The sequence below is a fragment of the Enhydra lutris genome, unplaced genomic scaffold (genome assembly GCF_002288905.1).
Source record: "Enhydra lutris kenyoni isolate GAN:26980312 unplaced genomic scaffold, ASM228890v2 scaffoldscaffold84, whole genome shotgun sequence".
NCBI lineage: Eukaryota > Metazoa > Chordata > Mammalia > Carnivora > Mustelidae > Enhydra > Enhydra lutris.
This window is the reverse complement of record NW_019154168.1, coordinates 2,952,341-2,965,769: the sequence shown is the minus strand read 5'-3', so window position 1 is coordinate 2,965,769 and position 13,429 is coordinate 2,952,341. Positions and strand designations below refer to the sequence as shown.

Genomic DNA, 13,429 nt, shown 5'->3' with positions numbered 1-13,429 from the left:
CACCATACCTTTGACGTATGCTTATAAATTCCCTCTTATAGCAGGCTAACTCACTAATCCATGTGTAGATATGTTTATGTATGTGTAGGTTGTATGGTGCGTTTGGGTGTGGTGGATGTGACACAGGTGAAAAGGTAAGAGTAATGGGACCCAGGACTAAAAACCAATACCCAGTGCTTCCGATACACATGTTCAAACACACCATACCTTTGACGTATGCTTATAAATTCCCTCTTATAGCAGGCTAACTCACTAATCCATGTGTAGATATGTTTATGTATGTGTAGGTTGTATGGTGCGTTTGGGTGTGGTGGATGTGACACAGGTGAAAAGGTAAGAGTAATGGGACCCAGGACTAAAAACCAATACCCAGTGCTTCCGATACACATGTTCAAACACACCAGTGTCACCTCATGAGTATGAAGGTATTAAGAATGAAGCAGAACAGTTGGGGCACCTGTACTGAGAATTATATAATGATCTCCTGTTTTAAAGTTGTGCCTCAGGAATCAACTTAATGGGTAAAAAATGTAGGCTATTACTATTTGAGTCATTTTCATTTACTATAAACACAGCTTTTAAAAGAGATGAAGGGGGGCTACCTGGGTGGCTCAGTGGGTTAAGCCTCTGCCTTCAGCTCAGGGTCCTGGGATCGAGTCCCACATCAGGCTCTCTGCTAGGCAGGGAGCCTGCTTCCTCCTCTCTCTCTCTCTACTTGTGATCTCTCTGTCAAATAAATAAAATCTTTAAAAAAAAAGAGAGAGATGAAGGGGCGCCTGGGTAGCTCAGTCGCTTAAGCGGTTAAGGGTCTGCCTTCAGCTCAGGTCATGATCTCAGGGTCCTGGGACAAGTCACAAGTCATGTGTTGGGCTCCTGGTTCAGCAGGGAGTCTGCTCCTCCCTCTCCTCCCGCCCCTCCCCCTACTTGTGCGTGCTCTCTCTCTCTCTCAAATATATTAATAGTTTTTAAAAAAATAAATAAAAAAGAGATGGAAATATTCTACATGCATGGATTCCAATGCCTTTACAGAAACATCAAAACTCTAACACTCTCCATCTCATGGGAATTTTAAGTGTTTACACCCTCGAACGCTACACGTGTTTTAACTGATGAAGGATCACTTATGAGAATAATATCCTTCTGTTCGATGCAGGTTTTTTTGGTTTCTTTTTGTTTTTTTTTAAAGAGTAAGCCTCTAATCCACTTCATAAGTCACACATGTCTCAGGGAAGTTTGCATTTCCCAACACTGTAATGGCCACAAATAATTCCATTACTCTAATCCTTTATTCCCCTGACCGTGATTCACAAAGAGCTCTGCATCCACGGCTCGTCAACCCAGTGCTACTTCACATTATCATTAAAAACAACTCTCACCCTGAAGGAAGACCTCCTCTTGAAGAAGGTCCGCTACAGCTGTGAGGGTGTAGATTCTGTGTTCGCCGTCCGTGAAGTCCAGCTCTGTAACACGGCCTACATTCTGATCCCAGTCTGGCTCCATCTCCGTGTCACCTTCACCCCTCCCTTCCCTGCTCTGTCTGCCTACCCCATCCGCCAACCACATTGAGCTTTCTTCCTTCTCTAAACACTGTGTGCCTCCTCACAAGCTGCTCTGATTTTTCTAGAAAGCCCATCGTTCTACCTCGTTCTTATCCATTCTTCATGACTCAGTTCCAATATCCACAGCTCTGAAATCTTTCCTGTGTCCCCATCCCCAGCTAGATCTTTTCTGAATTTCCTCCTCTATCCTCATTCCTCCCCTCCTTCCCTCTCTCTTTCTCTTCCTCCCTCTTTCCTACTTCCCCTTCCACTCAATCACAAAACACTTCTTGAAGCCTGTGGAAATGTGGCTTGTGAGATGGCGCTGGGAGGTGGGTGGGGGTGGAGAGTAGGGGGAGACTCTGCCCTGGGCCCCATTATTGCCCGAACACATTCTCCAGAACTGAGTCTTTTTTAGCCATTTTAGATAATATAAAATGATTTCAATGTTAAGTGAAAAATTCAAGAGGAAGCAGTGTAAAATATCTTTGGTCAGAATAGGAGATGATATAGGAAAAAAAATAAAAACATGGTACTTTTTTGTCTGTGCAATCCTTCAGCAACCGGCATTCTTGCTGACTAACAATGCAGCCCTGCCCCAGGCTCGTTCCCAGATATTACATACATTAATAGGGCTACACCTTAGAGGGCCTAACCAATGTGACATGATGAATGGAAAGCTCCTGGGTGATGTCAGATGCTCAGGAAATACAAATTCCGCCCCATCACAAAGGTTTAAGTGTGATGAAAGTACTGCTTTGGGAATGTGCTTGGTGTGGGTATGTGTTCCTCGAGACTGTTTTGAGGGGAATAGAAGAGTCTTAGCTGAGGCAATAAAGCCTTGAACTGGGCGATTAAAAATGGAAATGGAAAATAAGATACAGTTGAAAGATACCTGAAGAATCAAAAAACTTAAAGACATTGGTAATTAAGAGGATATGGAAGGTTTTTTTCTGCTCTGTGCTGCTCTATATTATGAACTTGACTGGTAATCCTACTAGGGATCGAGCCTCTCTCTACAGGCTCCATCTACTAATCTTAGAGCACAATGCTCTTTTGTTCTCCGAATTCCCATAAGCTAGCACCTGATGATGAGTCTTTCTTTTGCACCGATCCTGTCCTAGACCTTCATATAGTCCATTCCATTTTCTATCTCTTACAGTGCTAGGTACACTGGAGGAGTCTGACATGCATTTGCTGAAACACAACTCCCCAACAGGTACAAAAATCATATTTTTAGAAAAACAGATCTGAAACATTTCACTTGGTAATTTCTTAAACCTTTTTCACCAGTCTGATTTAGAGCAGATATTGAATCTCTTTTCACTCCAATGTCTTGGTTTTCAGCTGCCTTAGTAATTGTCTGACCAGCCATTCTTCTTTTGGAAAGAAAGATCCATTATTTAATACCTTATGTTATTATGTAGGTTTATAATTGTACCTGCCTACTCTGTAGGAATGTTCCACATACATGAAAGAACTCTTCTTTATATGTAGGACTTTCACCAGACATTAAAAAAAAAAAAAAAAAAAAAAAAGTAGATTTCAAAAACAGGGACTAGATAGGTTTGAAAAGTTTGATATGGGAGAGAATGCAGGGCAAAGGAGAACATGGGGTCCTAGAGCCAGGACTCTCAGGAGATGGCCCTGGGAGCTGAACTGCCACGGGGCACACCTTGGAAGGAAGAGACGCAGACACCATACACACAGGCGTCAGGCAGAGATGCCACGTTGAGGACTTACTTCCCTATTATTGGAAATACCCTCTTTTCTTTTTACACAGAGAGAAAATTTTCAAGAAGAGTTCATTTTTATGAATTCTGGTCTTTAGTATAGCAACTTTGGGAATCGTCAAGAATAGATTTCTTACCCTTTATTTCAAATTTCTTGACCCTCAGGTGTTCCTTCTATTCTTTGATAATTTAGTCTAATAAAATCTGCCCTGTCCATTAAAACAATAACCCAAAAATAGCATAGTTAATACTTCTTCTAGAATGTAAGCACAAAAAGAACTTAAATGGCAAAAAAATACAGATTTTATGTTTCATTTCTTCCTTCCTTCTTTCATTCTCTCACCATGCACTTATTTAGTGCCTATAATGGGTCTGCCTCTGTTTTAGGGTACTGAGAATACAAATATAAGACATTCTCAAGAAGTTCAAAGTCTAGAGGAAAAGCTGTATGAAATGAATAACCACATGTATTATTCTGCACCCACACAGTGCTGCTATCTGGGGCACCCAGATTACAAGGGGAGTGATCAGGAAATAGGCAGGATCTGAGTTACACCCAGAACCATAAGGAGCCAGGCAAAATCAGAGCTACTGGGGATAATGAGAGAGAGACAGACAGAGACAGATGGATATAGATAGATGGAAAAAAGGAAGGGAGAAAGGAAGAAGGAAGGGAGAAAGGAAATACATGAATGAATATTAAGTGAAGAGGTTCCAAGTGGTCTGTTTGTGTAGGGGTGTGGGGGGACGGTGGTGAGAAAGGGTGGAGGGGAGTAGGATTGGAGTGATAAGCAGAGGTGAAAACGGGGGCTTGGGCCATGTATGCCATCCTAGAAAGTACAAAAACTTGGTGGAATTATGGAAAGGTTACAATCGAGGCAGAGAAAGAATCAGATTTGGTAAGATCATTCTAATGGTCAGAGGACAGTTCTGACTGAGCAAGACCAGAGGTACAGAGATGTGTGCAATGGAGATGGACAGAGGGGTAAAAAGTTAAGGCCCGTTGGGGAGGTTGCGATACAATGTGGGACTCTGGAGGGTTGAAAATAAGTACAACTTACAGGTTTGTAAGGGGCAGGACTTCAGTTCGAGGAGATGGTTAGGAGTAGACAGTAGGGGGGAGCTAATACATTTAGGTTTTGATATACTGAGTTGGGGATGCCCAAGAGGTTGCTAGAAATATATGCAGATCTCGATAGAGTTCAGGATAGAGGACAGCTCTGAAGAAAAAACGGGGAATCACGAAGATAAGTGTAGTAAACGGGCCTCCTTGAAAGAGCGCTCAGACTTGGAGAAGGATTACCGAAGGCAACCTCTCTGAGCATGCAGAAAAGGAGCACACGGAGATGACTGAGACACAGCTCGAGAGGGGAGTGGAAAATCAGAAGAGGCTGGTGCCCTGGAAACTGAGAGAAGAGAGAACTTCACAGACAGTGCTGTCAAATCTGTCCAAAGGCTGAGTAACATGAGGACGGAATAAATATCTGCTTCGGATGTAGCAAAAAGGCAGTCATCGGTCCATTTGTGAGGACAACACTTCCACAAAATGGTGGGGATGGAAGCCAAAGTACGGCACAGTGATGAGAGACTGGGGAGTGGGAGGGTGCCTCAAGAAGCACGGGGGCACGGAGATGGAGGAAGAGAAGAATGCCAGTTGCCAGAGGATGTGGCATGAGAGTTCCGTTACTGCTAAAATCACTTTGTGAAAATCGTGCCAAGCACAAATCCTAGAATGTAGCAGGCGTTTAATAAATTTTAAATTATCCACTTAAAGGCCTTCTTCCATAAATAATGACCTCATGCATTTTCTTCTTTATAAGTACGTCCACAGTGACAAAGATCTGCATTCTATAAGAAATGTGAGAAGTCTCAGGCTCAGTTTTGTTTTATAAAAACTATTTCCTGGAGTACCTCAGTGGCTCAGTCAGTTAAGCATCTGACTCCTGATATCAGCTCAGGTCGTGACCTCAGGTTTGTGAGGTCAAGCCCTATCCCACCCCCCATCCCAATCAGGCTCTGTGCTCACCAGGAAGTCTGTTTGAGATTCTCTCCCTCTCCCTCTGCCCCTATCCTCCCTCACACTGCCTGGATGCCCCCTCTTTCTCTCACTCAAATAAACAAATCTTTAAAAATTTCCTGCTTCAAGATTAGATGATCCTAACATCTTTTATCACCACTGTCTGAGCAATCAATGAGCAGACAGCACAAAGTCACTTAAAGGGATGATAAGTGGTAACAACTTCCATTAAGCAACTTTAGAAATAAAACAAAAGTCATGTATTTAATGTTTTACCATAACAATACTACATCATTATTTCTGGAGTTACTGATTTAATAATCAATTTCTCAACCTTTCTCGTAGTAACTTCCTCAGTTCATGAAATTTGTACTCCAGCATTAAACCTGAGTAAGACTGGGGCGCCTGGGTGGCTCAGTGGGTTAAAGCCTCTGCCTATGGCTCAGGTCATGATCTCAGGGTCCTGGGTTCGAGCCCTGCGTTGGGCTCTCTGTTAGGCAGGGAGCCTGCTTCCTCCTCTCTCTCTCTGCCTACTCGTGATCTCTCTGTCAAATAAATAAATAAAATCTTAAAAAAAAAAAAAAAAAACAGAGTAAAACTTAGGTTCTAAAGATCAGATTGGTCATGCCAGAAAGTCAATATGAGAGGCAAAAGAAGGACTTCAAGAATCTGGTTACTTTAATTATTCAGTACTGCCAAAAAAATTCTCTCCAAATCACTGCTGCTAGCATCAAAAAGTAAAAGCGTCAGGCATCAAAGGAAGGAAAGCGACACCTAGGGATTAAGCTGCCTTTGCTTACTTAGGTCTCCAGCTCTCCATTGTTTTACAACAGTAGTTATCAAAATAGCAGGTGAAGTTCACTCTTAGCACCAGCTATACGCATTTTTTCCTTTTTACCTTCCTTTAGTTCAAGGAATGATTGAGACAATGCATGCAATTAACCATTTCTTGGTCTACATTAGAGTAAGCGCTCATTCAGAGCAGATTCTCACACAGCCAAGGGGTGGCCATGCCTTCAGCCAGTATCTAATTTGGAACAGATGGACTCAATGTCACATTTCCCCACAAAGCTGCCATAGGAGCAGGTAGCTTGGCCCCTGTCCCTGAGGTAAATAGGCTAATCTGTCAATTAGGCAGCTGCCTGAGAAGTCACTGTTTTCATCGCTTCTCTCTGGAAGCCTTTCTCGGCAGCCCCAGAAGTGCCAGCTCACCCTGAAGGGTTGTGGGAACAGAATGTGCTGGCACAGGCCGTCCCGCTGACCGAGAGGGGACTCACCCGAGCTGGGAGTCGGTGAAAGTGCTTCTGTCCAGGAGCAGGTTCCCACTTCCAGCTGCTGCCACTTGGCCGGCCGTCATGTGTGTCCTCCTCCCGCCTGCATCCACAGTGACACTGGGCCCGGCTTCCCTCACCATATGGGTGCTGCGGAAGGAGCTCTGGTGCCAGGAGTGAGGGGCCCTATTCTGATTGACCACCTGCAGGGGCGCCAGTGGCCGGAGGTGCCCAGGGACAGGCCCCGAAGTCAGATAGTTCTCTTTCTCCAAGAGGTTTCCCATGCTGTGACTGGTCCCGGGCCTGGGGTTCGTGAGCACCACTGAGTTGACAGGGGCATTGTCGAACACGGTGTCACTCACAGACCCATACTGGTGCTGTCTGTGGTAGGTGTCATAGTGGCGATGTCTGCTCATGGCCCCGGAGGGATTGAAACCAACGATTTCTGAGCGAGCATATCGAGGTGGCAGAAGGAGGGTGGATCTCCTGCTGTCTTGGTGCCACAAAGTGTGCCCAGCCTGACTTCTCTGGCCATACTGGTAATCACTGTGTGAGTAATGAATCCTCTCAGGGCTGCTGTCTGGAGAAATCTCAAGTCTCCTCAGAGGCTGCCTCAAGGATCTTTCTTCCACTGACTTCTGTGAACTGTACTGTGCTGTTCCTCTCCCCCAGCGACTTTCGTAAGTGGCAGTGGTGCCTGTCTGCAGAGAAACAAAGTTTAAATGTGGCATAAGTCAGTTTTCATCTTTGTTAAAGACCAAGGATCCAGAACTATTACATAAGGTGTCCATTTCTCTGTCTCACATGAAGATGTTGGCCACTTTTCTTAAAAAAAAAAAAAAAAAGGGTTGACTAGTTGTTTGTACCAGGATTTGATACTACTTGAAGTTCCCAGTTTTGGAGTGCCTGGGTGGTTCAGTCAGTTAAGCATCTGCTTTCAGCTCAGGTCATGATCCCAGGGTCCTGGAATTGAGCCCCACATCAAGATCTTTGCTCAGCGAGGAGCCTGCTTCTCCTTCCCTCTTCCTTCCCTCCCCTATTTGTGTTTCCTCTTCCTCTCTCTCTCTCAATAAATAAATCTTAAAAAAAATAAAGTCCCAAGTTTTCCCTGGTGTCCACACAACATCAATCTTCATATAATTAGTTTAGGGAATGGCAATATTTGAGAAAGGTAAACATTAAAAAATAATCTATGGAAGGGGTGCCTGGCTCACTCAGTTGGTGGAGCATGTGACTCTTGATCTCAGGGTCATGAGTTCAAGCCCCATGTTAGACACAGAGCTTACTTAAAAAAAAAAAAGGTAAAAAAATTAAGATCTACAAAATTTTTAAAAAGCTATGAAAGTTTAAAAATGTTTTCATGGTAATCTGACAACTAGGGTGATTCCTTGGTATCCTACCTTTAGCATGTCATAGGTTTTAATACCAGGTGAACGCCGACCAGCATAGTCACTTTCAACCAAGTGTAGGTTATAGACATACTCAGGAACACTGCTGGTTCGGTGAAGATTTCCTGCAATCAAGCATATAGTAAAATATTAAGTGGGCCAATCAGTAGTTAAAGATTGCATAACGGATTTAAGTAATTAAGACCAATAACAAGTATCAGGTTTATATTAGTGTTTTTAAATGCTTAACATCACCCTTGGATATGGGAAATGACCAAATGTTATCACAACATTCTTTATGAGATTTCAAAATAAAAGTTGAATTAAGAATAAAAACGTATTTTTAAAAATACTAGTTAAGTTTTTTTGTAAGAAAAAGGAAGAATGAGGAGAGACAGTTTTCACAAAGATCCAAAAATGGGGGCACCTGGGTGGCTCAGTGGGTTAAGCGTCTGCCTTTAGCTCAGGTCATGATCCCAGGGTCCTGAGCTTGAGTCCCACATCCAGCTCCCTGCTCAGCATAGAGCCTGGTTCTCCCTCTCCTCCCTGCTCTTTTCTCTCTCGCTATCTCTCTCTCTCTCTCAAATAAATAAATAAAATCTTTTAAAAACAACAACAATAACAAACCCCAAAGATCCAAAAATGTTTGTTATGAAACTGAGGAATTTGGGAGTCACTTATTGGCTCAGGTGGTCCATTGCATAAACATTCTGTTTCTTGGGGCGCCTGGATGGCTCAGTGGGTTAAAGCCTCTGCCTTCTGCTCAGGTCGTCATCCCAGGGACTGCGTCATCGGGCTCTCTGCTCAGCAGGGAGCCTGCTTACCCCTCTCTCTCTGCTTGCCTCTCGGTCTACTTGTGATCTCTGTCAAATAAATAAATAAAAATCTTTAAAAAACCAAAAAACACAAAACATTCCGTTTCTTAAGTCGGAGGAAAGAGAACTCTATTTCTGGGGTGGAAATTCTGAAGTTTCCTGAGAAGGGTATAGGTGCATAAATATAATGGTGACAAACAGAATTGTGACTCAATACTAGTAGATAAGACAGCCTGTAAAAACAGCAAGGTGGGTCAGTACAGTCAAAGAAAACATCCACTTGAAAGGGGCCAAGCCTGGGGTTGAGGTACTTGGCACCGTGAGTTAGGCAGGGGATGAAACCATTCTCTGCACTACGAATGAGTGCTTTTGTGGAACCAGGCTCGATCTTAGTCTGGTGGTCTAATCCAGCCCACTCCCCTACAAACACTGAGTAGGAGGCAGTGTTTCCTGCTCAGTTCTGTGGGTCTACAGGGACTCTCAATGGATGCATGTCTCTTAAAACAGTTCTTTTTGAGGAGAGGGGTGGTAGGAGACAGTGTTGTCACCCTCTTCGACTTTTTTACCCTTCTCTCAGCTTTCTGTTTGTTCTTCTTTTATAATCTCCCACTGCCTTACCAAAAACAAAACAAAACCTAATCAAAATAATCACAGATCTCAGGGTACCTGGGTGGCTTAGTCAGTTGGGTGTCTGCCTTTGGCTCAGGTCATGATCCTGGAGTCTTGGGATTGAGCACATCGGGCTCCCTGTTCAGTGGGGTGTCTGCTTTTCCCTCTCCCTCTGCTCCCCACCCCTGCTCAGGCTCTCTCTCTCTCCCTCTCTCTCAGGTAGATAAATGAAATCTTAAAAAAAATAATAATAATAATCACAGATTTGGGGCACCTGGGTGGCTCAGTGGGTTGAAGCCTCTGCCTTCGGCTCGGGTCATGATCCCAGGGTTGTGGGATCGAGCCCCGTGTCGGGCTCTCTGCTCAGTGGGGAGCCTGCTTCCTCCTCTCTCTCTGCCTGCCTCTCTGCCTACTTGTGATCTGTCTGTCAAATAAATAAATAAAATCTTTTAAAAAAAATAAATAATAATAATCACAGATTTCCAAAACCTAGGTAATTTCTGGTTCCCTGATTTTAATCAAAATTTCTTTTTCTTTTAAAAATCGGAGGGAAAAATACTCAATGAACTCTCCTAGGTTTCAGACTTGTGAAGGATGTGGAGAATAGAACAACACAGGCGTCCCTTTCCAACACAATTGGAATATACCGACATACTCTCCCAGCAAGACTGTTATAAAGTCAAAATTTCAAAGGCTAACAATAGATTCACATTTTTTTTTTTTTACAGAACCACATATTTTGAGGGGGAGGGGGGATGATTGTTGCCAGAGGACTAAAAAGTATGAATCCACCCAAATTATGTTTGTACATGTGTCTTATTTCCTGAAGCCAAACAACATGGCTGGTAAACAGCTTCGGGCCTCAAACGGTCCTGGAGGTAGGTAGGCTTGTAACCGTAACCTTTCTATAGACCAGGGTAGTTGAGGTAAGCCAGGTACCTCCTGTTTTTACAGGGGCCTGATTTCTCCATAAGGGCAGGCAAAATGTCAGGTAGCCCTATGTTTTAACCTCAATGACAGAGAACCTCCACACGGAATGACACGGAATGAGGGAAAGGAATTCTTTACAACCCCAGAACAAAGGCTGCAATGCCTTAAAGATTCAAATCTCCATGTTCGCCTGGGGCTCCGGCTAAAGGCTGGTTGAGACTGCCCCAGCTCTGCTCTCAGCGATCCTTCTGATCCTTTCCATCCTTCCATCACCCAGACTCCTCACCCCAGGCTATCAGAAAAGCAGGGCAGCAGGCCACACCTCCCGGTGGAGAAAATGAGGCTAGCTGGGCAGGGCTAGGGGACATCCTGGCTCTCATACTGAAGGGTCGGGGACAAGGGTGCTCTCAGCACTGGAGGTGTAGAAATCAAATTTACCGTGTCTCAAAAAGAGTCATTTCAGAATTTTAGATTATATGAAAACTGAATATATGAGTCAGGGACAATCTAGAATGGGAAAATACTAATAACATATGTGGACGGTAGCTAGAACTATTAATTCCGGTTTCAAGGCTGATGATGTAAGGGCACAGTTTTGTTTTTTTTTAAAGATTTTATTTATTTATTTATTTGACAGAGATCACAAGTAGGCAGAGAGAGAGAGAGAGAGAGAGAGAGAGAGAGAGGAGGAAGCAGGCTCCCTGCTGAGCAGAGAACCCGATGCGGGGCTCGATCCCAGGACTCTGGGATCATGAGCTGAGCCGAAGGCAGAGGCTTTAACCCACTGAGCCACCCAGGCACTGTAAGGGCACAGTTTTAAAAACCATGCAAATTTTTTTCCTGGGCGCCTCTAGCCCACCATCACCAGCAGTATTAAGGACTACCCCTCCCCTACTTTCACCGCAGACATTCAGGGACAGTTAATAGGGGACTACTTCCATTTTGAAGCTGAGATTCCTGCAAGGATTTTCTAAATGTGTAAGAATCTTTGGAAAAGATCCAGCTAAATAACGTATCTTATCAAAATAGCTCATCAGTGAGTTTTATAATCAGGCTTATTGAAGTAAAATGTTTAACTCACATTGTTGCTGGGGGCTATAAGGCTTTTTAAAGCAACTTACATGAACTCCTTGTATCTCAATATTACTTTTCTTTAAGGAGTTCCATTATTTTATATGTTTCTTTCCAATATTCTGTGATGCAGAGCCAGCTCCTATCATCTCCTTTATAAACAGGGAAACTTAATTACTTGCTTTAGATTGCAAAGCAATTTTGTATCATGTTTGAATTCTGGGTTCCTCATTTCCACTGGTCTCTGCTGTTTGACTGCAATGTAATCTTTCTGGAACTGCCATTTACCAAAGCTCTGGTGGGATCATTATCACAGGTTTTGATTGGAAAACCAAAAGCAATCATTCTCTTTCCTCTAGAATCTTCATCTGGGCAACTCCAAATACTCTGTAACTATTAATTTTTTATTTGCTGACATAAGTCCTTATAAGGAAATTTATCCCTCAGTTTTCAGATGAATGAATTGAGACCAGTTTACTGGTTCCCAAAATAACTACAACACAGTTGGGAACAAGGAATAAAATAAGCTTGGATCTTTAAATCACAGACTCTCTTCCTGTGCGGCAAAGCCTGTACCTCCTGGTACTTAGCTTGCAAGTTTCACTGGTTAAAAGGCCAGTCTCAAACAACAAGCAGTGCATACTGATTTGCCTAGGCAGTCATGAATTTGCCGTCAGTATAGTGGCTTAAAGATGAATTAGCAGCTGTATTCTAAGCAGCTTATTCTTAGCAGCTGTATTCTAAGATTTTATGTTTTTAGAGATTTTATTTATTTGGGGGCGGGGGAGGACAGAGGGAGAGGGAGAAGCTGACTCCCCACTGAGCAGAGAGCCTGATGTGGGGCTTGATCCCAGGACCCTGAGATCATGACCTAAGCCAAAGGGAGACATGTAACTGACTAAGCCACCCAGGTGCCCTTGTATTCTAAGATTTTAAAGAAATTTTGAACTGGGTGGAATTTAAATATATATATATATTAAATAATATAATTTTATATAATTACATAATTAATAATAATTTAATTTAATTATATATATATCAGGATGGAAACATATCTTTAAGACAAGTCATTTTCTGTTCAGAGGAATAAATAAATAATAACTAAACATATGTAATAACTCAGCCATGCCCTTCTTCAAAAACAGAAAAAGCAAACGAAAATAAGCATAGCATATTTACAGGCACAATCTGCTTTAAATAAACCAACATGAAAATTCAGACTTTCTAACATGGAAAATTAGGGTATCATTATATTTCAAAGAAGTTGTTCATATCACAAAATGAGGCAGGTTTCTTCCTAAACAGAAGAAATCTGTGGACTTGGCCTGGAGCCTCTACTACACTACTTTCCGTGTGCCTAGACAAATCACTTATATGCCTCAGTTTCCCATAATTCTAGTTACTAACAGAGTTGCTGAGAGAGGTTTACCTGAGAAAGCATATATTCAAATGCTTTTAAAACTGTAAAGCTATATGTCGGGCTCTCTGCTCAGCAGGGAGCCTGCTTCCTCCTCTCTCTGCCTGCCTCTCTGCCTCCTTGTGATCTCTGTCTGTCAAATAAATAAATATTAAAAAAAAAAAACCTGTAAAGCTATATGCAAAAATGAGATACTGTTTTTTAGAATTTGGGTTATGAAAATTCGTTTTTTACCCTTTCTCATGAAGTAATCTGTTCAAAAAAGAGGGATAAACTAGAGTGCATGCTTTAATTTACACTGTGTTTTACTGCAGAATTTTTATTCTGGTAAATTTACCAGTGATCTTGAATTTAACTTTCTCTGGTTATTTGTGATTGACCCAGCTACTGAGGATCACAATGGCAGGACTGTGGTTTTTCCAGCCATTCATTTCATTTACACAGTGTGCAAATGTGCTTCTTGTGTCTCCTAAAGAAGGTGATGATTTATAGGAACTATTTCAAATTAATATTAATTGGGCAATATTACCCATACCTTTCCGTCTAAGAATGCCAGAGACATTTTATAAGAGAAATGAAGACTGTAGTTACAGAACAACTTTAAACTCCACCTTCTCAAATAAAAAGCAATGATAGAGCA

At 42.5% G+C, this 13,429-nt stretch overlaps 1 protein-coding gene across 1 annotated transcript in view; it reads right to left on the bottom strand.

Moving 5' to 3' along the window:
* The window catches only part of LOC111161331 (plakophilin 2), a 92,380-nt gene that overhangs the window by 68,282 nt on the left and 10,669 nt on the right, over nt 1–13,429 (bottom strand). Inside the window, exons 3-4 of the mRNA XM_022524929.1 lie at nt 7,960–8,072; nt 6,566–7,260 (exon numbers count right to left, since the gene is read on the bottom strand). Coding sequence (XP_022380637.1) covers nt 6,566–7,260; nt 7,960–8,072 — 808 coding nt within the window. The remainder of the gene's footprint in view (nt 1–6,565; nt 7,261–7,959; nt 8,073–13,429) is intronic.